The sequence below is a fragment of the Oncorhynchus nerka genome, linkage group LG4 (genome assembly GCF_034236695.1).
Source record: "Oncorhynchus nerka isolate Pitt River linkage group LG4, Oner_Uvic_2.0, whole genome shotgun sequence".
Classification (NCBI taxonomy): domain Eukaryota; kingdom Metazoa; phylum Chordata; class Actinopteri; order Salmoniformes; family Salmonidae; genus Oncorhynchus; species Oncorhynchus nerka.
Window position 1 is genome coordinate 63,919,972 of NC_088399.1, and position 26,449 is coordinate 63,946,420.

At 41.6% G+C, this 26,449-nt stretch overlaps 4 protein-coding genes across 7 annotated transcripts in view; all 4 read left to right on the forward strand.

The window, feature by feature from the left end:
* The first annotated feature begins 3,049 nt into the window (after window positions 1-3,049).
* Window positions 3,050-7,448, forward strand: LOC115128401 (proteasome subunit beta type-7-like). The gene is made up of 8 exons (XM_029658230.2): window positions 3,050-3,740; window positions 5,097-5,190; window positions 5,295-5,392; window positions 5,558-5,698; window positions 5,942-6,057; window positions 6,299-6,357; window positions 6,446-6,597; window positions 6,711-7,448. Exons 1-8 carry the CDS (start codon window positions 3,676-3,678, stop codon window positions 6,820-6,822), a joined length of 837 nt encoding a protein of 278 aa, XP_029514090.1. The 5' UTR covers window positions 3,050-3,675; the 3' UTR covers window positions 6,823-7,448.
* Window positions 7,449-7,531: 83 nt separating this feature from the next.
* On the forward strand, window positions 7,532-16,328 carry LOC115128405 (histone H3-like centromeric protein A). 2 transcript variants are annotated; one of them, XR_003863509.2, is made up of 6 exons: window positions 7,532-7,634; window positions 10,888-11,068; window positions 12,785-12,915; window positions 13,393-13,467; window positions 14,433-15,723; window positions 15,995-16,328. XR_003863509.2 is itself a non-coding variant. In XM_029658233.2 (5 exons), exons 2-5 carry the CDS (start codon window positions 10,936-10,938, stop codon window positions 14,559-14,561), a joined length of 468 nt encoding a protein of 155 aa, XP_029514093.1. In that variant the 5' UTR covers window positions 7,532-7,634; window positions 10,888-10,935; the 3' UTR covers window positions 14,562-16,328. The 2 variants fall into 2 exon arrangements, 1 of the variants encoding a protein (XP_029514093.1); XM_029658233.2 differs by having other exon boundaries at window positions 14,433-16,328.
* Window positions 16,329-20,462: 4,134 nt separating this feature from the next.
* Window positions 20,463-21,059, forward strand: qrfp (pyroglutamylated RFamide peptide). The gene has a single exon (XM_065018124.1). The coding sequence runs from the start codon at window positions 20,544-20,546 to the stop codon at window positions 21,057-21,059; it is 516 nt and encodes a 171-aa protein (XP_064874196.1). The 5' UTR covers window positions 20,463-20,543.
* A 4,132-nt stretch (window positions 21,060-25,191) lies between these two features.
* Window positions 25,192-26,449, forward strand: part of LOC115128399 (major histocompatibility complex class I-related gene protein-like) — a 49,350-nt gene continuing 48,092 nt past the window's right edge. The window contains exon 1 of one of the 3 annotated variants that reach the window (XM_065017745.1): window positions 25,192-25,433. In XM_065017745.1, coding sequence (XP_064873817.1) covers window positions 25,367-25,433 — 67 coding nt within the window. In that variant the 5' untranslated portion in view covers window positions 25,192-25,366. The remainder of the gene's footprint in view (window positions 25,434-26,449) is intronic. The other 2 variants (XM_029658228.2, XM_029658227.2) reach the window with 2 other exon arrangements.

Sequence of the window (26,449 nt, forward strand, 5' to 3'; positions counted from 1 at the left end):
GGGGATTCTGTTAAAGCAATGAAATGATGTCATGATCTGTATATAAACTGCTGCTCGTAATTAAGTAGGAGCGCGCTCCGAGAATAAATTCTATTACCTATTATTGAAAGACTGGTCTGCGTCTATTTTATGCAAACAAGAAATCTTAGAAATTCTCATAAAATAGATTAAGGGCTTTCAATTGATGAAAGCACATTGGCATAATTAAATTACAGTTACATAGTCCCACTAAGCGCAAACCAGATGGGATGGCGTATTCCTGCAAAATGCTGTGGTATCCATATTGGTTTAAGTGTGCCTTGAATTCTAAATCAATCACAGACAGTGTCACCAGCAAAGCACCATCACACCTCCTCCTCCATGCTTCACGGTGGGAACCACACATGCAGAGATCATCCATTACCCTACTCTGCGTCTCACAAAGACACGGCAGTTAGAACCAAAAATCGCACATTTGGACTCATCAGACTAAAGGACAGATTTTCACAGTCTAATGTCCATGTGTTTCTTGACCCAAGCACGTCTCTTGTTCTTACTGGTGTCGTTTAGTAGTGGTTTCTTTGCAGCAATTCGACCATGAAGGCCTGATTCATGCAGTCTCTCCTGAACAGTTGATGTTGAGATGTGTCTGTTACTTGAACTCTGTGAACCATTTATTTGGGCTGCAATCTGAGGTGCAGTTAACTCTTATGAACTTATCCCCTGCAGCAGAGGTAACTCAGGGGCTTCCTTTCCTGTGGTGTTCCTCATGAGAGCCAGTTTCATCATAGCACTTGATGGTTTTTGCGACTGCACTTAAAGAAACTTTTAATGTTCTTGAAATTTTCCAGATTGACTGACCTTCATGTTTTAAAGCAATGATTGTCTGTCTGTTTCTCTTTGCTTATTTGAGGTGCTCTTGCCATAGTACGGATGTGGTCTTTTACCAAATAGGGCTATCTTCTGTATCCCCTACCTTGTCACAACACAACTGATTGGCTTAAATGCATTAAAAAGGAAAGAAATTCCACAAATGAACTTTTAACAAGGCACAATTGTTAATTGAAATGCATTCCAGGTGACTACCTCATGAAGCTGGTTAAAAGAATGCCAAGAGTGTGCAAAGCTGTCATCAAGGCAAAGGGTGGCTACTTTGAAGAATGTCAAATATAAAATACATTTGGATTTGTTTAACACTTTGTTGGCTACTACATGATTCCATATGTGTTATTTAATGGTTTTGATGTCTTCACTATTATTAAAAAATGTAGAAAATACAAAAAAATAAAATAAAATTAAATGGGATGAGTAGGTGTGTCCAAAATTTTGACTGGTACTGTACTTTCAAAATCCCTGTCAGTTCTTTCATTTACTTGCAGCAAGCCGTTGCCAACCCACTTAAGGCAGCTAGGCGACATGGCTACAACATGGACAAATTAGAACAAGTAACCGGAATAACACCCTTCTGGCTCAATGTGGCAGAGAGATTCATCAACGATGTGTGCGATAATGTCTTTCAAGTTCTGCAGTATTACAAGTCTAAAGGGATCCCTGTAGATCTCTCTGATTTCACTTCATTTCAAGATGTTGGAGATAAGAGTGTCTTTAAGCAGTGGGAGGACGACACAACAGACGAGTTTACCTTGATTGTTGGCCATCTGACTGGGCTCGTCCTCAATAACCTCATGGAGAATTTCATGAAGGAGTGCCGAGGGGACACCAGTAAGCACGAGTGTCTGACAGACCTAGGTTTCAACATGGACGTCTGCCATTTTCTTTGTGGATGGGCAGATTTCGCAGTCAACATGACTGTGGTAAACGGACGGGAGATCAGTCACACTCCGGGACCACTGCCCATGCCCGCCTGTTGGCCAAGGTGCCATTGTCGACCAACGACGTCGCCCGAGAGTGCTCTCAAATCCACAAAGACTGGTTTAGAGGAGAGATCAGGAGTCAACTGAACAGCCAACTCTGGATCAGAATCATCTGGGCTCTTAGTCACCAATAACCACAGTCAGGTAGCCAGTAGCACACAGAGACGCCCCAAACTAAAGCAGGGACAGAAAGATATCACAGGTTTAGTGACAGTTCTACGGTCGATTGCTGATCTTGGAAGGCATGGAGATCTACCCAACACCATCCACTGGACATCGATCATCCTCTGACAAGAAAAAAAATGAGCATACTGCATTTCTGTTCTAGCAAAAAGCTCAAATTTGGCAATAAAGGCATTAAACAAAGAAAATGTTGGTTACTTTACAAATGATTCCCGTACCAATTATTGGCAGTATGGGTGTTGAGATTTGCAGTAGACCTAAATATTGCAAATTGTTGTTTATTTTTTTGTCATGATGCATTTTTTGTTTTATTTTCTTTATGAAGGTCAATATCACGGAAAGCTCATGCTACTGCTCCATTATTAATTATACTAGTAAAATGTTGGTATTTTTTTGTTGTTGATTGGAGCCTTTACAATGTTGCCCTCAATGCCATTGCACAGTGGTCTAGTAGCAGACGTTCTTCAACTGAACAGCCTATGAACACCGTGTTTGCACATGGACAGCTCCCAGTGCTGAATTGCTCAACTCAGAATGTGGGTCTGCTTCAACATTAGTTTCCCCAAACCAAATCTAATTGTAATTCTGCAGCAGGGGAAAGAACTGAGCATAAAAGGGACATAAATCAGTGTCTTCTGCTTCACATTCCTTATCAAGCCACAATATGGCCCTCCATTCTCATTGCACGTGGTGCGGCATGCAGTGGTCATGTCGCTCAGTCATATAGTTTACGTGGAAAGGACGAAAGAGTCGCTGGCCTTTTATCAATTAGATTGGCTCACCTCCTGCTTCCTCTCTCCTCCGTCCTCCTTTTGGAACAAAACCCCGCCCACTCTCCTCCTACCTGGAGGGGAGACCTCCCCTCATTGGTAGCCACACACCTCTGTCAAAGCTTGTTAAGAACAATCACGTCCACCTGAAAGAGGCGGAGCGACACCCCTTTAAATGCCACTCCTGCAGTCATTTGTCCACTTTCACGTGGGTAAAACCAATGAGATGTCATGTGGGTACCTGCGTCTATAAACCAATGAGGAGGAGAGGCAGGACTTGCAGCGTAATCGGCATCAGAAATAGGAATGAGTTATATTTTATCCCTTGGCAACGCAGACGCTCGTTGACACGCTCGAGCAGTGTGGGTGCAATAATTGAATAACATGGGACGTCCAAACCCGGACGGTGACATCAGAATTGGGACGCCCAAGGATCCCGTTCCTATCAACCAACCAGCCATTGAGAATCCATTTTGTTCTGTTTTGACAAGATGGGATAGTTTCAGATTGGACACTTTGCAGCAAGTTAGAATTTACGCAGCAGGTTAGCATAATTAACGTAGCAGATTAGGAGGATTAAGGCTAGGGAAAGGCTTAGCTAAAATGAAAAACAAATTTACTTTTGAAGTTAATTTGACAAAAGCTGTAACCTTCTAGCCATGACAATACTGTATTTTGATTCGTCTGAGGCTGTGTTAAAAATGAAAGTGAAAGTTCACCCCACGAAACGCTGACACATCCAACCGAGACAGTTTACCGTGAAGGCGTTTAACAAAGTAAAAGGTGTTGAAAAGTGAAGTGCAGTAGACGCTCTCCTTCTCACCTGAGGGTTCTCGAGTTGTGGATTCGTTCGCCCAGCTTGATTGAAGATGCTCCATAATTCTCGACCTCCCCAACCTCAAAGCGCTGGTTTTTCCTTTGAGAACACTCGCAGGTGAGTTCCTTTCTTAGTGGTCCATAGGGTAATTTGAGTAACATTTACTGCAACTCATGTTTTATTATTTATTGGGACAGTTTTTGAGGTGTATGCCAGGGGTTCGAGTCAAGACCATAACATTGGTCGAGACCCAATTCGCGCACAATTAAAGGGCAACTCTTACTTGTCAACCCAATTTTCATTATCTCAGCACAATACCAATGTCAACCAGATGCTTTTGGGAAGAACTATACTAGGACTGGCTGATTGTAATGGTATTAAACATATGGCAACCACGTGTGACTCAGGTCCATTTTTTTTCCCATCCCACCAAATACAATGCCCACCCTCCTATAGTCCAAAGGAGGCTGGTGGGAGGAGCTAACATATGTGAAAAGGGCACATTTTCTATGTTTTGTAGAAGAAAAAAATACAAAGTTCTACCAGATGACATCAAGTAAAAACATTTTCAAACACTGAGATTCACAGATGTGGAAACCAAGAAAATACCTTCCCTTGTCGCAGGTTTTGAAAATCACTTTACTTTTAATCCTACCCTGTGATGAAACCATTTTAGAACCTTTATCTTTTTAACCACAGATCATAGAAACACACTGTTTATACAAAAGCATTTCACTACACCCGCAATGACATCTGCTAAATATGTGTGTGACCAATAACCATTTTTTTGTAGACAGGTTTGGTGCTGGAGGAGATTGAGGTTGAAAAGTGGCAGAATTGTCCTTTAATTTTATGAATTTTATTCAATTTGTCTGCTTTTGTAAAATTGTGAACCTGCAGAAAAATAATTAACACTATCGTAGTTTAAAACAGGATAATTACTGTAGGCCTACATTGTTACCATGTAAATAGTTTTAGCAGAGGAAGATTTCCTGACTAATTTCTGGTTTTAGTAGGCTTAGGTTTATAGCCCAACTTTTTTTTGGGGGGGGCCGATAAAGTATTTTTTAAAGTAATGCAAAATAACCAGGCTATATACATGGGGTACCGAGTCTGTGCGAGGCTAACAGGTTAGTTGAGGTAATTGAGCCAATATGTACATGTATGTAGGGGTAAAGTGACTATGCATAGATAAAACAGCAAGTAGCAGCAGCGTTAAAAAAAAGGGGGGGGGACTGGACCTAGACTTGGCACTAAGGTACCGCTTGCCGTGCGGTAGCAGAGAAGTCTGAGTAGGGTGGCCGGAGTCTTTGACAATTTTTAGGGCCTTCCTTTGACACCGCCTTGTGTATATAGGTCCTGGGTGGCAGGAAGCTTGGCCTCAGTGATCGGCCGGGCTCTGCTTAGGCCAACACGAAGCCAGCTTCTCTAAATATACCCAACATTGCATAATAACAAGTTCTCACTTTGCAGGAATGTTGTGTTGGAGGGGAATTTGTCGCAGCTTGGTTACAGTTCTCCTAAGGCAAGGAAGACTGGAACCACCATCGCTGGCATAGTATTCAAGGTGAGAATCAGTCATTACACTTTTTCCGTTTACTGTGATGTAGTGGTCTCAAGATTGAGCTCCGCACAAAGTATGATTATAGTTTGCGTTTCCTCCCTCCACAGGATGGGGTGATACTTGGAGCTGACACAAGAGCCACTGATGACATGGTGGTAGCTGACAAGAATTGCATGAAGATCCACTACATTGCACCCAACATCTAGTAAGTACCACAAAGAATAGACCTTGTACAGTATAAGTGTCGCTTGTGTAACCCATATGTAGTTGAGAATCAGCCCCTGTACAATGACATGCACAGACTGGGGATTTTGTTGAAGTCTATTTGAACCACCATGTTTCACCCACTAATCTCAATTTTTTATTGTAGCTGTTGTGGCGCAGGTGTGGCTGCAGATGCGGAAGTCACCACTCAGATGATGTCATCCAATGTGGAGCTGCACTCACTCAGCACAGGACGTCCTCCCCTTGTTGTCACGGTTACCCGACAACTGAAACAGATGCTCTTCAGGTGAGAGAGCATGAATGAGTCTGTGACGATGGGAAAATAAGACCTCTACAGTGGCCATTCTCATAACATGGTTTGAATGCTGACAATCTAGTTACTTTCCAGGCCATAATAGACAACAATACCACAATAGTGCCTTCAATATCAAATCCCTCACTTGATTACAATTTTATCACACATTGATGATGCTATTACATTGTAGCTCTCTACACCTTAATTGTGGCTTCTGCAATGCTTCCATTCCAGGTACCAGGGGCATATTGGCTCCTCTCTGATTGTTGGCGGTGTGGATGTGACTGGTGCTCACCTCTACAGTGTCTACCCACACGGCTCCTATGACAAACTACCATTCCTTACTATGGGTATTGATCTCCATTTGTTTATCTAGTCAATGCTTGACTTTGTCAGCGATTGAGACTTTTTTTTGCACCATGTCCTTGTGTTTCAGTCCAGCATAATCAGATGGATGCCTGTATTGTTTGTCTTTGGTAATCATCTGCCATCAACTAATTCAGCTGGGCTGTGGGAAGAGCTTCTAATGGTAAGTTGTATTGAATATTGAAACCTTAGAAAAAGGTAACAGTACTGCCGTTGTATTTGCAGGTTCGGGAGCAGGTGCAGCTATTTCCATCTTTGAAGACCGATACAGACCAAACCTGGAAGTGAGATGCAGTTAATTTTTATTGAACAGTTAATTTCATACAATGTCTTGCTCACCTGTCTTACCTGCCTTATCTGTCTCTTGCTCAGCTAGAAGAGGCTAAAAAGCTGGTGCGGGATGCCATTGTTGCTGGGATTTTCTGTGACTTAGGCTCTGGCAGTAATGTGGACCTGTGTGTCATCACTCAGGCAGGGGTTCAGTACCTTAGGGGCTATGACCAACCAGCCCAGAAGGGGAAAAAGTGAGCCATCCATGTTTCTACTGGGCTACAACCAACACAATTGTGTGATTATTACTTGATTATTCATAATGGGAATTACGATATCTTTTTCCTTTCTCTTTGCCCATTTCCAGAGAAGGACAGTACAAGTACAAGCCTGGCACCACTGCAGTTTTAACAAGGACTGTCACACCCCTGCCTCTGGACATGGTTGATGAATCAATTCAGCTTATGGACACTCAGTAAAATCTATGCTGCTACAGGTTTTATCAAACCAACATGAATTCCAATACTCATTAGTAAAAATGTCTACTTTGATTCTAAATCCTGACTGGTACTTACTACCAAAATACAATTAATGCATTTAGATGTTTTTATTAAACCTATTAGCACAGGGCTGCCCAATCTTCTTCCTGGAGATCTACAGTCCTGTGGGTTCAGTCCAACCCTAATTTAATTAGCTGCTCAACAAGACCGTAACTAGTTGAATCAGATATGCTAAATTAGGGTTGGACTGAACCTACAGGACAGTAGATCTACAGGAAGAGGGTTGGGCAGCCCTGTTTCTACCAGAACATGCATGCAATAGTACAGCAGTCACCATGATAACCCCACACCTGAATCTGTTGATTTTGTCTGTATAATTGTTTTTACTATTACAAAGCTACTTTGTTATATTACTTGAGTATGACATACTACTGCTAGATATGCTGTTACTAGTGTAACAAATATTTGTATAACCAACCGATGCTTCACATTTATACATCCGGTGAAATGTCTGGCTCATTGTTGTGACTACGTTAATGCCATGTTAAGTCACATGCTCGAGCTGACTGACTTGTCCAATAAACATGCAGCTCGTCTTTCTCTAACACTACCCATTGGGAGTAACGGTAAACAAGGCGTTTTCATGCGCTCATTGACACATCTCATTGGCTCTGCGAGGAGACGGATACCAAGGAGCGTCGTTTGAATTTCGGTCACATTGGTTCAGGGAGAGGTTTAGTCTTTGGTGCATTGTTGACAAAAAGCTCTTCGCATAAGACTTATATCGGCTGGTAAGTGTGGAATTTCGACACGTTCAAAAGTTGTTAGCTCTCTATGGTTTGCTTAGTTAGCGGTGGCATGCTTGCTAATTTAGTAGATGCAAAGCTCTATGAAGCTTTACCTCCCTAAAATGAACGTGCCAGTTACCGGTTTTTAATTATTGATTTACAATTATATGGGTTCAACCCGATGCTAACTAGAGAACTAGTTAATGTAAGTACCTTGTGGCGAGTTGGCTAACTATCTGCTTGTTACTTTTGAGTGAATGCGGGTTTGCATTGTTTCCAGTTTGGCCCTGGTTGAGTTAAGAGGCATGTTCAGGACGCTGCAACGTTACAGAACGTCCAGATACTTAACGTTAAGTGATAATGCCCAAAGGTTATTTTGATGAATGCACTGATACTTCCACGAGATATAGTCAAGTCGCGGATCGTTCCTTCTATCGGTTTGGTTTTCAGAGACGCGAGCCAGTCGTTGATTCTTTTTGTTCTGTATCTATGGATGTGACCCAGTAGTTCGTTCAAAATGTTCCGTACCGGCTGGCAACGTTCGTATCCCTTGCATGCTAGCTAGCCTACAACTACGACTAATTTAGTCATGTCAAACATTGCAGCCAGAATAACAGCAAATTAGCTGCGTTTGTCTAAGCTGTTTTCTAGCAGTAGGTCCATAAGAATGAGCTAATGATGCGCGATTTCGCATCTCTTGTCAGGACACTATACTGAGGAGCTAGCCAACAACACAGCTACGACAATCATTTCAAACTGGAAATACAGCCATCTAGCTGCCTTTTAGTTTGAACTGCTTTCTGTAGACATTTCTTTGTCTATATCCTAAATAGTTATAACAGCTGATACATGATTTCGACTGGCTAAGAAAAGCTGACTGTCTCATCCCAACATTTTCATTAGTGACAACTGAAGATCGAATTTCAATATTGAAACAGTTTTGCAAATGTCGGAGACACTGACAGCAAGGTTTATAAAACCTCTGCTGTTAAATGAAATGCTAGTCTAACAGAAATGGGAGATGATGTCTAGATGCTTTTTATAGTGGAGATCAAGTTTATAAATTGCCTGGCTGGGCTGATGAGAGAGTTGATTGTGCAGTGAGATGGAACAGATTAAATAGACATTTAAATGTTAGCTTTAGCTGGTGGTAACTTGTGGAACAGACACTGGTTGGAATGAGGTTTTAACCAATCAGCATCCAGGATTAGTCCCATCTGTTGTATAATGTTTTATGTATAACAGATTGCATATCTTCAGAACGTTCAGATGTAGTGAAGAACGTGGCACCTATCAGAACACCCCCCTGAATGTGACCCCACGATGTCATGCCTGAGCCTAACAGAGTTACCAGACCATTGTAGATGCTAAGTGGGACCCTTGAGACAATCCTACCCTGAACCCGAACTAACCCCTCGCGTCACTGAGGGTTTTGATTAATCTGGCCCGGGGTACACTGGGCTATGGCCCGTCACGTCACCGGCAAAAGCGGGGAGGGAGGAGCACCCTTATTGGGGCGGCAGGGTAGCCTAGTTAGAGCGTTGGACTAGTAACCGGAAGGATGCAAGTTCAAACCCCGAGCTGACAAGGTCGTTCTGCCCCTGAACAGGCAGTTAACCCACTGTTCCTAGGCCATCATTGCAAATAAGAATTTGTTATTAACTGACTTGCCTAGTTAAATAAAAAATGAAATATAAAAGTAATCTGCGCTGCTCGTTAATGTCAACAAGGTACCATGGTGCATCGTCCAGAAACGTATATCTATTTTCCATAAATGTTTGAATTTAAAAAAAATAATAATAATAATTGGGAAGGCAGATAAAGTGTTTTTCAGCAATGACTTTTGCATGTGAGTAAAGAATCCTACTACAATAATTCAGTGTTTGTCATGGCGCGCTGAAGTAGCCAAGGCAGAGAGCTCTGTAAATATGGTCAATGTTTTTACATGTTTTTTTACTGCATATTTCAAACCTTCTTTGTTTTTGATAGCTTGTTTTGGCTTGGCTAGCTAATATAGTGTGATTTTAATGATGCATCAACAGCATCAGAATTTTGGCCAACTGCCCCGGTTCTTAGAGGGAAGTGGACAGCGGTGTGAGGAGATGCAGAGGCTCGCCTCGTAGGGGGCTTTTCCAGACTACTGCTGGGGAGTAGTGGTTATTCTGCCGCTTTTACAGTCGCTGAAGCATCACCCAGGTGGGTGCTACATTTCAGTAATGGACTTGCCTACGGAGAAGGAGCTGTGAACATCAAAGACAACAAGGTGTCCGATGAAGAGCTCCGTGGCCTGTTTGTCAGATGTTTCTATCTACCTCCCTGGCTGCTCCATCTGCTCAAGATACTACTTTTCTGAACTGCTTATCATCTAATGCTGTTGAAGACCATCACCCAAGAACTGACACATGTTGTTTTTTAAGCGACTTTGAGATTCTACTGTTTTTTTGTTTGTTTTATTTAACTAGGCAAGTCAGTTAAGAACAAATTCTTATTTACAATGATGGCCTAGGAACAGTGGGTTAACTGCCTTGTTCAGGGGCAAAACGACCGATTTTTGCCTTGTCAGCTCGGGGATTCAATCTAGCAACCTTTCAGTTACTGGCTCAACGCTCTAACCACGAGGCTACCTGCCGCCCCCTTTGTACTGACAAGCGCTATATAAAATGTATTATTACACATGCATAATTATGTCACTTTGGTTTTGAACTGAATTCGCTGTCGGACAGAGGGGCACCTGGCTCACTCCTGGTAGGCAGCCCTGTTCCAAATCGAATGCGATACACTTTCATCCGGTGTAAAACACGCCTACCAGCAAGCCCGGTCGAGCTTAATTGAACCCCTTCACTCATTCATTCCATGGAGGGCTGAGTGTCTGTGGGTTTTCACTCAACCCGTGTACTTGATTAATCAATTAAGTTAATTAGTTAGGAACTACCCTCACCTGGTTGTCTAGGTTTAAATTGGACACAATTTTGAAAGGGAATAACAAAAACGAGTAGATACTCAGGATCTCTGTGGAATGAGTTTGACACCTCTGTCATAAGGGGAGTTTTCTTTCTTTCAGTATGCATTTTGAGTCCAACCCTTTCTATTCTTCTTTTCCAATATACACCATATGGCTAACAGGGTCGTGTGTGTGTGTGTGTGTGTGTGTGTGATGACATGCAAGATTAACGACGAAGACCATTTAAACCTATATGGTCAATACTGGAGCCAGTCACAACACTTTTACTTTTCTCTATCTCCTCTTCACTATCAGGCAACAGTCTGGCTTCATTGACGCTGTTTTGTGAACTAGTATTGGAGGATGCCTCGTCATGATCCTGACAGTTCTTCTGCAAGCCGGCGCAAGGGTGCAGTACCCAAGCGTCGGCCTCCAGCCTCCACCGCGACTGCTTCAACATCAAAGGCAAAGGCACCACGGCTGAGCAGACCATCGGGTGAGGAGAATAGGGGGAATATGGGTTGGACTCATGGCTTCTCAATGCTTAAACTGAAGCAAACTGTTTTTGTTTAGCTATGTACAGTGCATTCGGAAAGTATTCAGACCTTGACTTTTTCCACATTTTGTTACGTTACAGCCTTATTCTAAAATTGATTTTTTTTTTTTATATCCATGATCAATCAACACACAATACCCCATAATGACAAAGCAAAAACAGTTTTTTAGAAATGTTATCAAATGTATTAAATAAAAATAACTGAAATAATACATTTACACAAGTATTCCCCCTTTACTCTACTTTGTTGAATCACCTTTGGCAGCGATTACAGCCTTGGGTCTTCTTGGGTATGACACTACAAGCTTGGCACACCAGTATTTGGGGAGTTTCTCCCATTCTTCTCTGCAGATCCTTCTCAAGCTCTTTTAGGTTGGATGGGGAGCGTCGCTGCGCAGCTATGTTCAGGTCTCTCCAGAGATGTTCAAGTCCGGGCTCTGGCTGACCCACTCAAGGACATTCAGAGCCTTGTCCCGAAGCCACTCCTGCGTTGTCCCGTTGGAAGTTGAACCTTCGCCCCCAGTCTGAGGTCCTGAGTGCTCTGGGGCAGGTTTTCATCAAGGATCTTTCTGTACTGTGCTCAGTTCATCTTTCCCTCGATACAGACTAGTCTCCCAGTCCCTGCCGCTGAAAAACATCCCCACAGCATAATGCTGCCACCACCATGCTTCACCCTAGGGATGGTGCCGGGTTTCCTCCAGACGTGACACTTGGCATTCAGGTCAAAGAGTTCAATCTTGGTTTCAACAGACCAGAGAATCTTGTTTCTCATGGTGTGAGAGTCCTTTAGGTGCCTTTAGGCAAACTCCAAGTGTGCTGTCATGTGCCTTTTACTGAGGAGTGGCTTCCATCTGGCCACTCTACCATAAAGGCGTGATTGGTGGAGTGCTGCAAACATTGTTGTCCTTCTGGAAGGTTCTCCCATCTCCACAGAGGAACTCTGGAGCTCGTGTCATAGTGACCATCGGGTTCTTGGTCACCTCCCTGACCAAGGCCCTTCTCCCCCGATTGCTCAGTTTGGCCAGACAGCCAGCGGTAGGAAGAGTCTTGGTGGTTCCAAACTTCTTCCTTTTAAGAATGTTGGACCTTCAATTGCTGCAGAAATGTTTTGGTACCCTTCCTCAGATCCGTGCCTCGACACAATCCTGTCTCGGAGCTCTACACACAATTCCTTCGAGCTCATGGCTTGGTTTTTGCTCTGACATGCACCGTCAACCATGGGGCCTTTATATAGACAGGTGTGTACCTTTCCAAATCATGTCCAATCAATTGAATATATCACAATTTACCACAGGTGGATTCCAATCAAGTTGTAGAAACATCTCAAGGATGATCAAATGAAACAGGATGCACCTGAGCTCAATTTCGAGTCTCATAGCAAAGGGTCTGAATACTTATGTAAATAAGGTATTTCTGCTTTTTATTTTTAATATATTTGCAGGTATTAAAAAAACAAGTTTTGCTTTGACATTATGGTTATTGTGTGTAGATTGAGGATAAAAAAAAAAGGCTGTAACCTAACAGAATGTGGGAACAGGGAAGGGGTCTGAATACTTTATGAATGCACTGTATGTGACCACTAGTTGAAAGTGTTGCATTGAATAAATATTATAAGGTTCTGTTCTCATTGTTTAAAGATGATCTGGGTCCCTCTAGCCTCTGCCGTTCCAGCTCCCCCCCCGCGAAAAAAGACAAGGTTTCGCCCTGGCACCCGAGCTCTGATGGAAATTCGCAAGTACCAGAAGAGCACTGACTTGCTTTTGCGCAAGGGACCGTTTGCACGCCTGGTACGATACCCCTGGTTCTGTCCTTTCTTGTCTGGTAGAGGTTGGTTAGCACATGGCTCCTGCAAACCGATTTGACAACCACCATTTTGTCTATAGTCACCTTATATTCTTAGATGCATGCTGCCACTGTCTGACAATACATTACTTGTTGATAATACATAGTTAGCCCTGTGAATTTTACCCTTTTTTGGGTTGCAAAATCAACAATTCCCTCATATTATCCGAGAGCTTGCATATTTGACCAATCACCATACTATTACCGCATACAACAGTCAAATCATCGCAATATTATCGCACACAACTGACCAATCACTGCACTACAATAAGGGGGTTTGCAATTTCGACCAATTAAGCCACATGTCACCAAACATTCCCTTGTCAGTGCATTTTCTTGACAAGTTGGACAAAATCATTGCAAAATGACAGAATTGCCACAGCAGCAAATTGCAAGGTTGTTTACTCAGGTTGTCTACGCAGGTTCGGGAGGTGTGCCATACTTATACCAGGGACTTCATGAGATGGCAGGTGAACGCTCTTCTGGCCTTACAGGAGGTATGTTGCTTCCCACTCCTGTGCTTATTTGAATAACTGTTATATCAATACTCAACCAGGGGTCTCCCATCATTTTCTAGCATGTGAGCTACTTTATTCAAATGAAACAAGCTACACATTTTTCTCTAGCTTTCGAACAAGCACATTCTTCTCTTATAGTGCGGGCACTATAAAATCAGAAAAAAATTCTGTTTTAATTTGACTGTTTTAAGATTTATTTTTAAAATTATGTTCTGAGTCAATGTTTAGATCACATCAGGAGACAATGTTTTGTTGTTGGTATCTGGATTTGTGTGTAATTCCCCTTTAATTGCACATCTGGCCCTTTTAAATGCAAATCTAGTGTGCCGGTCTAGTAATGTTTCTGTACTGCTGCTGCCTATTTCATGGCAAAGTTTGTAAATAACAAATAAATTATATAATTTCTCATCATATAATTCTGCCAGGTAAGCCTACTTTGCAGTTAACATTCAATTGAGAAGTTTTTGGGGAAAGTATTTCTGTCAACCTGCAAGACGGTTATCACCTCAACTGGCAGTGGCTACACATGGACTGATGGACAAGGGGCAATATTGCTGGAAATGAATTGGCATATATTGTGTTAAGTTTGGCTTTTTAAGCAAATAGTGGCTAACCAGGGGTGGGATAATGTCAATGTTGCATTGGTTAAATAATATCTGGGAGTTTGCGGTGTCTGATACTTGTGAGATTTGTTTTTGACAGTTTGTGGTGGAACACGTGAAAATTGCAGCTACTGGTAGCTCGCGATCGACATGTTGGAGACCCCTGCTCTAAACCCTTCTTACAGTTTAAAATGATTATAACAACATCATAGTACATTATTATTATTTATTTTTTACATATCGACAATAAAACAAAATCCCCTCTGCTTTTTTTGTATCCCTATTAATGGTGTTGTCAATATATTTGCTGGTCATTGTTTGACACCATTATTTATCTTCCAGGCTGCAGAGGCTTTCCTTGTTTTACTGTTTTCCGACGCCTACCTGTGTACAATCCACGCCAAGCGTGTAACGCTGTTCCCCCGTGACATTCAGCTTGCCCGGCGAATTCGAGGAGTGGATGACCTCTGAGAATGAGCAGTTTGGCTTGGGATGGGGTCTGTTGTAGCCTCTCTTCTTCTTGTCACTCAAGCTCAGCCAAGGTGACCATGGACCATGGGGTGTTGAGGACCTAACAATGCTACGTTTTGATGCAAAGCATTAGTGGACCTAATTTGCCCCAAACACACATGCATTATGTTCATGCCAGTTATAACCTCAGTATATTCTATAACAAAATGCTAACTCAGGCAAAGACTATTGACCAATGTTTTGCATTTAGAAACACTTATTTTTTTGTACATTGTGAAGGGAAAACACTGTTGGGTATACTGCTTTAGTTCATCTGTGTTTTGGACCTCAAGGTACCTAAGCCAAGGTAAAATCTGTAAAATATTAGATTTTCTGTAAATATTTTAGATAAATTGTTTTCATGTTTGATGTAAATAAATGTTTTTATTCGGTACAAAAACAATTCGAAATGGCTTACATTTGTATACCCCTGTTTCATATGTGCAGGGATAAAATCATAGAATTACATGTAGTGGATTATATGATGTCTATGGACAACCTGCTAATGACACATTTCTGTAATGAAGGGTGGTGACCCATACAGCTATTGTAGCACTACAGATCCATTCCTTATAACCTGGACATGACTTTCTTTCACGTAAACCTGTTATTTATCATGCCCAATTTTAACATGTCTCTGTGGTGTTTTTGTGCACGTGGTTTCATCCACCGCCTTTTGTCTCATTGTATTTTCATCCAATGGTGTGGTGTTGCCAGATGCCCCTTTTGGCTCTCCCTTTTTTAATTGGTCTCTTGGGACAGCTTTCTGCTGCCTCCTGGCCCCTGATCTACCTGCTTTCCCAGCAGGCAGCCAATCAGATTTTCTGTTTACATGTGTGCTAGGGCATCACTTGTGACCGCGAAACCCACCGGGCAACATTAGAGTTAGATGTTTAAACGGCACAGCAGTTGAACGACTACAGACAAGTGGGAACACTTTCTGCGTAGGATCCCTTTTAATGGCGAGGATTTTTTTAAGTCAAAGAGAAGGTGTTCATGTATTCACATGGACAGAGAATAGTACTGTTTATTCAAGTGCCATAATGTACATTAATGCATTTTAAAGGGGATATTATTCATGGATGCAAAATAGGTGCATTCTTTCGGGCCATCGACACATCAGGTAAGGCAATTTTATGCTCTTGAGTCTAGTCAAGCCAATTCATTGAATAGCAATGTTAAGAGCAATATATTCTTGTTCCATGTTGTTTACTTGCGTGTATTGTAAATGTTTGTTAACGGTGCATTTTAGGATTGGAAATGGAAGTATCCACTGCAAGGATAGTGTTAGAAATCAACTTAATGAAGTTGTGTAGTGTATAAACAAGAACTCTTTAAATGTCTTATTGTTATTTGATGTGATCCACATCCCTCTTTTCCCCTCTTGTCATTAGAGCAGCACCCTGGAGGGCTTATTGTATGGCGGCTTCCATGGTGACAAGGGGGAGGGGTCTGTGAACCAAGGGAGCAGCCAGTCAGGAGAGGAGAATTCCACAGCCAGTGTAAGCCCCAGCTAGCCGGAACCAATTATGTTTGTCTGTAGCCTGGTCCCTGACGTTTCTGACAGCCAATAGTCAAAGGAGTTGGCTAAAACCCATACACTCCTGTAGAAGGGGACTATATGATAGCATATGCCCCAGGTTTGTGAGCAATCAAATATGTTTTATTAACATTCCTAAACAGACATTGTATCTGAAATTTTTTGTAAATAAACAAATTCGGGAATTGGATTGTTTCCATTTTGATAGTCCTTTCAGACCAGCACCATCGACCAACTGGAGCTCTCTATGCTCACTGCCCCTCTCAGTAACCTGTCCCCCAAAGCACCACCAACCAATCAGCGGGCTTTAAAGACTCCATCTTCCTGGACTACAATTCCCAGGGTGCACCAAGGCTCTCCCCTTTGATGACATTTGAGTTTGGAGAGTCTGGATTAGGTAGAGAAGGGAATTATGTCAGGGTACATCAACCATATTAATGTTAGGCATGTTGATGGTAAAACTCTATGACCTGTAAACTGATGGACTTTTTAGTTACACTGAACAAAAAATATAAACGCAACATGTGTCTGTTATAAAGGCCTTTTGTGGGGGGAAAACTCATTCTGATTGGCTGGGCCTGGCCAGTGGGGAAATCCATAGATTAGGGCCCAGTTTATTTAAATTGACTGATTTCCTGAACTGTAACTCTGTAAAATCGCTTAAATTGTTGCATATTGAGTTTATTTTTGTTGAATATATAATAATGCTATGGTAAATGTAAGCATTTTATGATTATTCCACGTGACTACTTGTTTTGTTCCACAGTTTGCCATGGTTGTTATGATATCAGTATGTGCACGTAGTTTAGAATTTCAAGTTTTAATGTCATGTGCACAAGTACAGTGAAATGCCTTTCTTGCAAGCTCTAAACCTAAGAATGCAGTAATCAATAACAAGATGTATAGGTGTTTGTGATTATATTGTACACAGTAAGTGCCAGGAAATGTGTGTGTGCAAGATTAAATAACCCAAACCCACCCCAAATATGACAGTCTTTGTACTTTAATAAATGGTCTATATTAAGTAATGGATGTATACAGTTGAAGTCGGAAGTTTACATACACTTAGATTGGAGTCATTAAAACTTGTTTTTCAACCACTACACAAATTTCTTGATAACAAAGTATAGTTTTGGCAAGTCGGTTAGGACATCTACTTTGTGCATGACAAGTCATTTTTCCCAAAATTGTTTACAGACAGATTATTTCACTAATAATTCACTGGATCACAATTCCAGTGGGTCAGAAGTTTACATACACTAAGTTGACTGTGCCTTTAAACAACTTGAAAAATTCCAGAAAATTAGGTCATGGCTTTAGAAGCTTCTGAAAGGCTAATTGACATAATTTGAGTCAATTGGAGGTGTACCTGTGGATGTATTTCATGGCCTACCTTCAAATTCAGCGCCTCTGCTTGACATCATGGGAAAATCAAATGAAATCAGCCAAGACCTCGGAAAAAAAATTGTAGCCCCCCACAAGTCTGGTTCATCTGTGGGACCAATTTCCAAACGCCTGAAGGTACCACGGTCATCTGTACAAACAATAGTACGCAAGTATAAACACCATGGTACCATGTAACCGTCATACCGCTCAGGAAGGAGAAGCGTTCTGTCTCCTAGAGATGAACGTACGTACTGATGCGAAAAGTGCAAATCAATCCCAGAACAACAGCAAAGGAACTTGTGAAGATTCTGGAAAGAAACGGGTACAAAAGTATCTATATCCACAGTAAAACGAGTCTTATATCGACATAACCTGAAAGCGCTCAGCAAGGAAGAAGCCACTGCTCCAAAACCTCCATAAAAAAGCCAGAACACGGTTTGCAACTGCACATGGGGACAAAGATCGTACTTTTTGGAGAAATGTCCTCTAGTCTGATGAAACAAAAATAATACTGTTTGGCCATAATGACCATCCTTATGTTTGGAGAAAAGGGGGAAGCTTGCAAGCCGAAGAACACCATCCCAACCGTGAAGCACGAGGGTGGCAGCATCATGATGTGGAGGTTCTTTGCTGCAGGAGGGACTGGTGCACTTCACAAAATAGACGGCATCACGAGGAAGGGAAATTATGTGGATATATTGAAGAAACATCTCAAGATATCAAAGTTAAAGCTTCGTCACAAGTGGGTCTTCCATGGCTTTTTCCTGGCTGCTATTTCCTCCACCATCACTTCAAGCTCTTGTTTACTGGAGTCTTTATTGAGCTTTCCTTGTTTATCCATTTTTGTGGGTTGATGTAGAGTAGCTAACGTTAGTCTGATGGCTATAATGTGTGAAAAAAAGTTTTTTGTTTGTGTGTAAAGGGTTTGCGAGCCAACTAAAACCTTTTTATTCTTGAGACATAAAGCAAAAAAATCAATGTAATAAAATTGAAATATCAACACTTCATTATAGTGGGCCAAATCTTATCATCCCTGTCACATAGGCTCATTTATTGGTTTCAAGCATGTCACTAAATGTCAATGCCACATAAGAAGATATTTACGAAGTTCCTAAGAAAACAACGAATTCCTAAATACATTTTGGTTAATTGCATTTATGAACTATCTTATGAACTTCTTTTTTTCTTTAAGCAGCTTCTTAAGTTTTTTCGTAGGTAATGTTTAGTGAATCCGGCCCCAGGTTTAGTTCAGGTGGGGGTGATTAGGTGACTGTGGATGGTGTGAGGTCCAGATTGGGAATTTAGCCAGGACACTGAGGTTAACACCCCTACTCTTACAACAAGTGCCATGGGATCACCCATTTAACCCCCCATCCTAAAGAAAGCACCCTACACAGGGCAATGTCCCCAATCACTGCCCTGGGGCATTTTCTTTTGAGTAGAGGGTGCCTCCTACTGGCCCTCCAACACCACTTCCAGCAGCATTTGGTCTCCCATCCAGGGACCAACCCTGCTTAGCTTCAAAAGCAAGCCAGCAGTGGGATGGAGGGTGGTATGCTGTTTCACCTCAACTGGCCACAAAATCCCTTGTTTGAAAGCGACTATTTTCCTGGAAGCTGCAGAGCAACATTTTCCCCCACATGGGCCAGACCCTAGCAATTTGACTTTCAGCCAATGAGCTTCATCCCCTTGCGATTTGAGTAAACAGCAAGTGAGATGCACACACAGCAGAACGAGAGAGGGAGAGCATATCTGCACACACAGGACATGGGAAGCAATTTTCAGGGCCCACTTTTGGCTTGTAATTACTACTTTCAGAACTACTGGCTAAAAATATACAAGAGTACAGGATATTTTTTTTAAAGGAGAATTTACTAAGCACACAGGACTGTCCTCTATGAGGATAACCGCTATGTTAAGTCATTAATAACATTTATAGTGTAGGTGTGACCTCAATAAACCACTTACGCTTGCATAATACCAATTACCCACTGCCCAAAATAGGATATTTTGTAGACACCCAACAACACCAGACAATGACACAAACTTAGGTACCAATATACAGATAAGAAAACAAACAAAAACATCCAACTACCCATATAAAAATGAGGATTTTTACATGGCAAACAGGAAGCAAAAGATAAGTTATCTTTCGTGTTGGAATGTCACACATCGTCTGTTTTGTATGATCATTATAGAAGTCTGGTTGAATGACGTTTTTACTTGAAAAGTTCAAATGGAAAAAGTGACTGATCCAGAGTATTTATGAACTATGTCTGTAATGATTGGGATTATGTCAGGAACCGGACAATGGAATTCTTTCAGGTGTGTCTGTGTCCTCCCTGTGAGATGACCTTAATGACTGAGACCTTAACGCGGTTTCTCCAATCCTAATGATTCACTTCACAATAATTGGGCACTTTAGAGTCCATCAGTTAAGTAAGACCTGTTTCCAAGTCAGAAGAATGTAGATGTCAGAGTTGCATTACACTTGTGCGTCAAGGGCCCGATTAACCAATCAGGGACAGAGGACACGATGCTGTCAGCTGATAACTCTTTTCATTTATGGGGTATTTAAAGGGTCAGGGGAATGTCAAGGCAGAAACACTGAAAACTCTACAAGGTAAGCCAATGGATATATCAATGCTTATGTGGTTGGTATTAGGTGTGGACGTTGATATTCAGTTTATTTCTGTGTACTAATATGTACAGCAGGTACATATGATTCAGTGCTTACATAGTAAACAGTTCTAACTAAATATCTGTAGAAATCTGTGCTGCTGTCCTATGTTATCTAACCCACTTAGTGCTATTTTAGAGTAAAATGTTATTTTTGTGTTAGAAGGAGGAATGCTGTGTTATGAAGTTGAGGTTTCTTGCCCCACACAATTTTGTATTATTCTTTAATAGGGCCCTAAAAATCAGGGCTTGCAAATATCTGGATAGGTTTGCAACTTGACTCTTTTCATATTTTGTCATTTATTTCACAACTACTTTATCTTTCCAACAACCTATAGATGAGATTATCTTCGTTCCTTCTCTGTGCCTCTCAACCGATGCTCACTCTTTTCTCACTGGCTCTGCTGGTTCCCATCCCGGGGGCACACGGGCACCCCTACTTCCCCCTTGCCATCCTGCCCACATTGGAGAACCCTGAGTGGGAGGCTGACTTACTCCAGCTCCAGGCCTACCTCGATGTCCCAGGGGCTGTAGCTGCAGCGGGTCTCCGCTCTTGGGGGCAGCTGCTGGAGCCGGGACCAGAGGACCCACGCCTGGGCCTGCTCAGCGAGCTGGTAGAAGAGAACGGCTGGGGACAGAAGGGCTTGATGAGGGGCCAGAGGGGGGATCTGGAGAATAGGCCGCTGGGTCCCTTCCCCGGTCACCCTATCGACACTCTGCACTACCAAGAGGGGGGAGAAGAGGGAGGAGAGGGGGGAGGAAAGAGGAACGAAGCTCTCACATCCATCGCCGGCGGGCTTCAGGCTTTCAACAGAGAGAAGGGAGGCTTTGGGTTCCGCTTCGGAAGGAAGTAAAAAAGGAGGGAGGGGTTGGGGAAAAGAGGAACTTGGACTTCTGGAGTGTGGGGAACTTGGAAAAGGGTAAGGTAGAGGGCTGGAGGATGAAGATGATGAAGGGAGGGATGAGTTGACAGTAGAGATGTACTGATTGACACTTATGTCAGAGCAATCAATCATCACATTATGATGAGATATGTATCATCAGAGAAAGAGACTGACAAACTGATAAACAGAAAGTTTACCAAGTGGTCAGAAAATGTCTGTCAATGTATCATAATTGTTACATAATAAAATGATTGAGGGTATGTGAATGTTTGTTATGTTGTCCATGATTTAAGTTATCCATTTCACCTAAAGGTGAAAAATCACGGTATTTTGATAGCCTTTATATTTTTTTACATTTAAATGTCAAATTGCAATACAATAACAAATGAACATAGGACATCATTACAAGTATAAAATAACATTAAAGCAAATAAACAAATAAAAATTACTACACATGAAATGTCAGTGACAACAGTTTCAAAAGTTTAAGTACGTCAAATAAAAATGTAAGAATACATGTATTTATTTTTTGTCCTTTACTTAGTCTATGGATTTGATTAAATATTTGATTTCAAGTAAAAATCTGTTATTATATTTTCAAAGTCTCTTTTTCTTCAGTATGACGCAACAGCATACATCCGCGGAAACCTCCTACGCTCTATTTTACCTGACAACAGCTAGGTTAATTTCAGCCCTAGAAAATCATTGGCTAGTAGTGATGGGCATTCTGGCTCTTTTCAGTGAGTCGGCTCGTTCGGCTCAGCTCACCAAACGGCTCTTTAAAAAATATATGTTTTGTATTTTTTCAAGTCAAACAGTTTGCGATAGTTTTACTATGATTGGTGTTAAAACAATTCTAATTAAAGTATTAAATGAAATCTTACTCTACCTTCACCAAAATGTATTTAAAAATGCATTGGTTTGTTATAAAAAATAATGTTATTTAACATTTGCATTTAAAGTATAACTTGTTAATGTATATAAATCTAACCATTCTAAACGAATACAATCTGAACAGAATAATAGAATATTGCACCATATCAAAGAAAAATAAATAATGTGTAAAACTGCAGCATCCCACTTAAAACATTAAACTGGTCCCTCTTTTCTCTCTCCTCTTTATTGCCATGTAATAACCAGCAGCACACGGCAATGCTGACCAGATTTAGCTTTTATGAGAGATTTGTATTCAGAAATGCAAGCGGCCTCACTTTCCATAGGCTGATGCTGTTTCTTCTGTCAGTAATTATTTGTCCTGTGTTTGAGAAGAACCTCTCAGAGGGAACGGATGTGGCCACTATGCAGAGTCTCCCTGTCATGACTTTAGTAAGCCGTGGGTAGACAGAGGCCTTGTTCTTCCACCAGCTCAGAGGATCTGCAGATCTTTGGAGGAGGGGCTCCTCCAAATAGGATCGGACCTCCATTATGGCATCTGCTGAGATTCCTTCGTGCTGCATCCCCAGTTGCTCTCTTCCATCTTATCCCTCTTCTTCCTGTTGCCCTGGTGCCTGAGCCAGCTGACTGCTGGGGCTGTCCCTCCCTGTTATTATTTGAAGAGCCTCATCAATCGCTCTGGCATCACTGAAGGCTAACTTCTTAAACCTGGGGTCAACTGCAGCGGTTTCTGATAGCACGTGATTATATTCCATTCTGTGGAACTTTCTGTCCATTGATGAACATAGGGTGTCCATCAACTCTGTCACTTGTCCTGTGGTTACATTTGCTTCTCTCTGGTGGCTGGCAGTAATTCACTGCAGACCTTTACACAGGATTATCATTTTTGAGGCTGTCACATAGCTGAAAAGAGAGAACAGTAACATATTAGTTCAGGTTCATGTTGTGTCTACTGATACTACATTCTCATCTACTGCTCATATACATATATAATACTTGATTAAATAATGATGTAGTAATAACTGCTTACTGTACCTCCCTCCACTGACCTCCACAGTGACCTGCTCAATGGGTTCCAGGACTCTGCACAACTCCTCTACCACCTCCCATTCCTCTTGGGTCAGAGCATCAACAGGTGCATTGACAATGGCCAGGGTAGAGATGACGGCATCCTTTGACTCAAGAAACCGCATCAACATGTAAAATGTTGAATTCCACCTTGTAGTGCATGCAGTCTTGTTTAGGCCTCAGCTCAGGCATCCCCATCTGGCGTTGTGTAGACTTTAGTTTTCAGCACCTACTGTGCTCCTGTGGAAGTAATCCACAGCTGCTTTCACTTTGTCCACAGTGGGCTTCATCACCTTCAGAGCATCTATTACAATCAGGTTGATTGTGTGGGCAAGACATGGATGATGGGTCCATTTTAACATTTGGTTAGGTTAGCTACATTGTCGCTAACACAACAGACCACTTTTCCATCTACTTGCCATTCTCTGGCCACTCTCAACAGTTCCTCTGCAGAGTTCTCTGAGGTGTGTCTGTCGCTGAACTCAAAGCAGTCCAGAAGACAGCTAGACATCGACAAATCTTCAATGAAGTGACATGCAACATGTAAGAAGTGGTTACCCTTGATGTCCAGCAGTCAGTGGTAAGGCAAACTGCAGTAGCTTTTTGGACTCTTCCCGCACTGAAGCCTGTGTGCTCTCATACAGTTGTGGAATAAGTGATTTTGAAAGGGTTTTCCTGCTTGGAATTGTGTGCACTGGATTTAGACTATTGCTTTAATTTCTAAAAACCTCTGTCCTCCATGATCGAAAATGGCTGAAAATCGGTGGCAATCATTTTAGCCAATGCAATATCAATTTGGCCTTGTTTTGCTCCAAACATAGACTTTGGCATAAACTGGTCCATAGAAGACTGCGTTGCTGTGGGTCGCGGAGTAGGCCTATTTGAGTGAGTGGATTCTTCTCCAGGTGTGGAGGTGCTGGCTCCACCACTATCACTAGCAGGCCCGCTAGTTTCTCGAAGCTCCACTACAGCTAGCTTCACAGTTGGGTGCACAGTTCGCATATGCCGGTGTAGGTTGTGCGTAGAACCGGCTTAATATAAGATTTTGTGTTGGCAAATTTTACACTGTGCTTTAACATTGTCTACGTTATTAAAATGCATCCAAATGCTACTATGCTTCTGACTCATTTTCCAGCTGTTGTTTTCACAGCTGTCCTTCCTCTCTCTCTTTGGCTGCTAAGTGTGTGACTGTGAGTGAGCCCTCCCTCACACATCTTTGGTTCATTGGTTGACACTGCTTGTCTGATTGACAGGAACAACAGGTGAGGCTGTCAGTCTGAGCATACAGTCGGAACGAATGTGTGACTTGAGCATTTAGGACTATATTATTTTATTTATTTTTCCGTTCTTTGAATTAGTTCATTATATTTGTTACGGATACAGGTATCCTGTGGGTGTGTGTATGTGTCCTGTGTTCTTTTCTCTCCTTCTCCCCTCACAGGTGAAAATCATCACTCCTCAATCAATCATCAATCAGAAGACACACCTCCTACCCAATCACAGTTCCTTTCCCTTGGTTTAAAAACCCTGTCAGTTGTTTGCGTTAGAGCTCAATCTATCTGTAAATGCCATATGTCTGTAGATTGTGCTGTTTCACACTCTCCTACTATTGCTCTTTATGTATTAAGCTATCTTTTGTTTGAGCACCTCCATATCACTTTGTCCTCACCTGTGAGTATTGTTTTTGGTTGTGGTGTTTGTTTGCTGGTGGGAAAAGGGAACTAAGAAATACACTACCCGTAGGTAAACTTTGTTAAAAACACTTAGTTAGAACTGGGTGGACCACCCACTGTATTTTTGGTTAGTTAGCTTTTGTTGAAATAGGCAAGTCTAGCTTAGGGGTGTTTTGGATACTTGTTACTTTCCTTGGGTCCAGCTCAGCCCCTGTTCCTGCTCCACCCACCCACCCATTACGGTGTGTTTTCTAATAAACCATGTGTTTGACGGTAATTTAGTTGTCTGTGGTTATTTCGATCTCACTTTTTCACTATTACAATTTGCATGAGTTATGTTACGGGTCTCGTTACCATCTCCCCTAGACTGTCGGGCCAAAAGGGATTCGTAACAATATTCATTTGAATCTTTTGACTATTCATACTTTAATTTTTTATAAATAGATTCGGCTGTTCTGATACGCGAGTCGGCTCCAAACGTTCACCTACAAGAGCCAGCTTTAAGAGCCGACTCGTTCGCAAACGACCCATCTCTATTGGTTAGAAATACTCCTCAAAGGGCAAGGAACGCAACATTTTTAAAGGAGCTTTCCATCAACATACTATGGGGATATAGCTGAAAACGGCTGTTTAATTAGCAAGATGTATAGACCTAATTTGATTTTTGTTTTATATTTTTCACTAGAATGTATTTGCCTGAGCCAAAGCGGTAAGTTGTGTACTCGATATCGAAAGTGAAAGTAAACGTTTACAGCCAGGCGTGGCAAAATAATACAAATATTACTTTTAAAATCGCTTACCATATATACTGCTGTGGTATATTAGCATAATAGTCCACTTGTTGTAATTGCATTGTAGTATTTGTAGTCGACCTTTATGAGCGTTCCTCCATTTTTTTTGTATCAGTTACCGGAACGCTATTGCGCACTTACAGGCCAGGAACGGTGCAATAACAACACACATTTGTAAGGAAACATTACATACATTAATGAGCTTTTTTACTTTGCTTAGACCAACAAGGCATAGCATTATCTAGTTCTTTTATAAATCACAAAGTAGCACATGCACAAATTAGTTTGTTTGCAATTATACTGATAATGACTACTTTTACACATTTGTCTTTGTTTAGCAGCAGCTACTCTTCCTGGGGTCCACAAAAAACAGCTTGACAACTAACAAAACCCTTATACACTTAATTTGGGGGCGCTGAAGATGGTGGCATGAGAGGGTGTGACATTTCTAGCTGAGGAACAATTTTTGGGTTTTCTCACAGAGTTTGTAGTTTTAGACTGCAGTTGCAATTTGTAAGTCGCTCTGGATAAGAGCGTCTGCTAAATGACTTAAATGTAAATGTAAATGCAATTAGTTTTTTTCACAAATCATATCTAACCATACAATGTAGCTATTTGGAATAATTTTGTAATTAATCAAACCATTGAAATATATTTGACGATTTCCAACGAACATGCTAGATATCAAAGTTTTAGCGTGTGTAGTTAGCCTGAAAAGAGGCATTGTTGAAACTCATATGCTTGCAGTGTAAAAAAAGGGGGGTGAATGTGAATCATACCCGAATACCCCAACCAAGGAGCAACTTCCAAAGAAGCTGAGAAGTTAACCATCAATGAGCCAGCTACAGGACAACATTGTCCGCATCCTCACATCTAAAATCAAACATGACATGGATTTGGTGAAAAAAGAACACTATCAGTATTGTTAACCTGA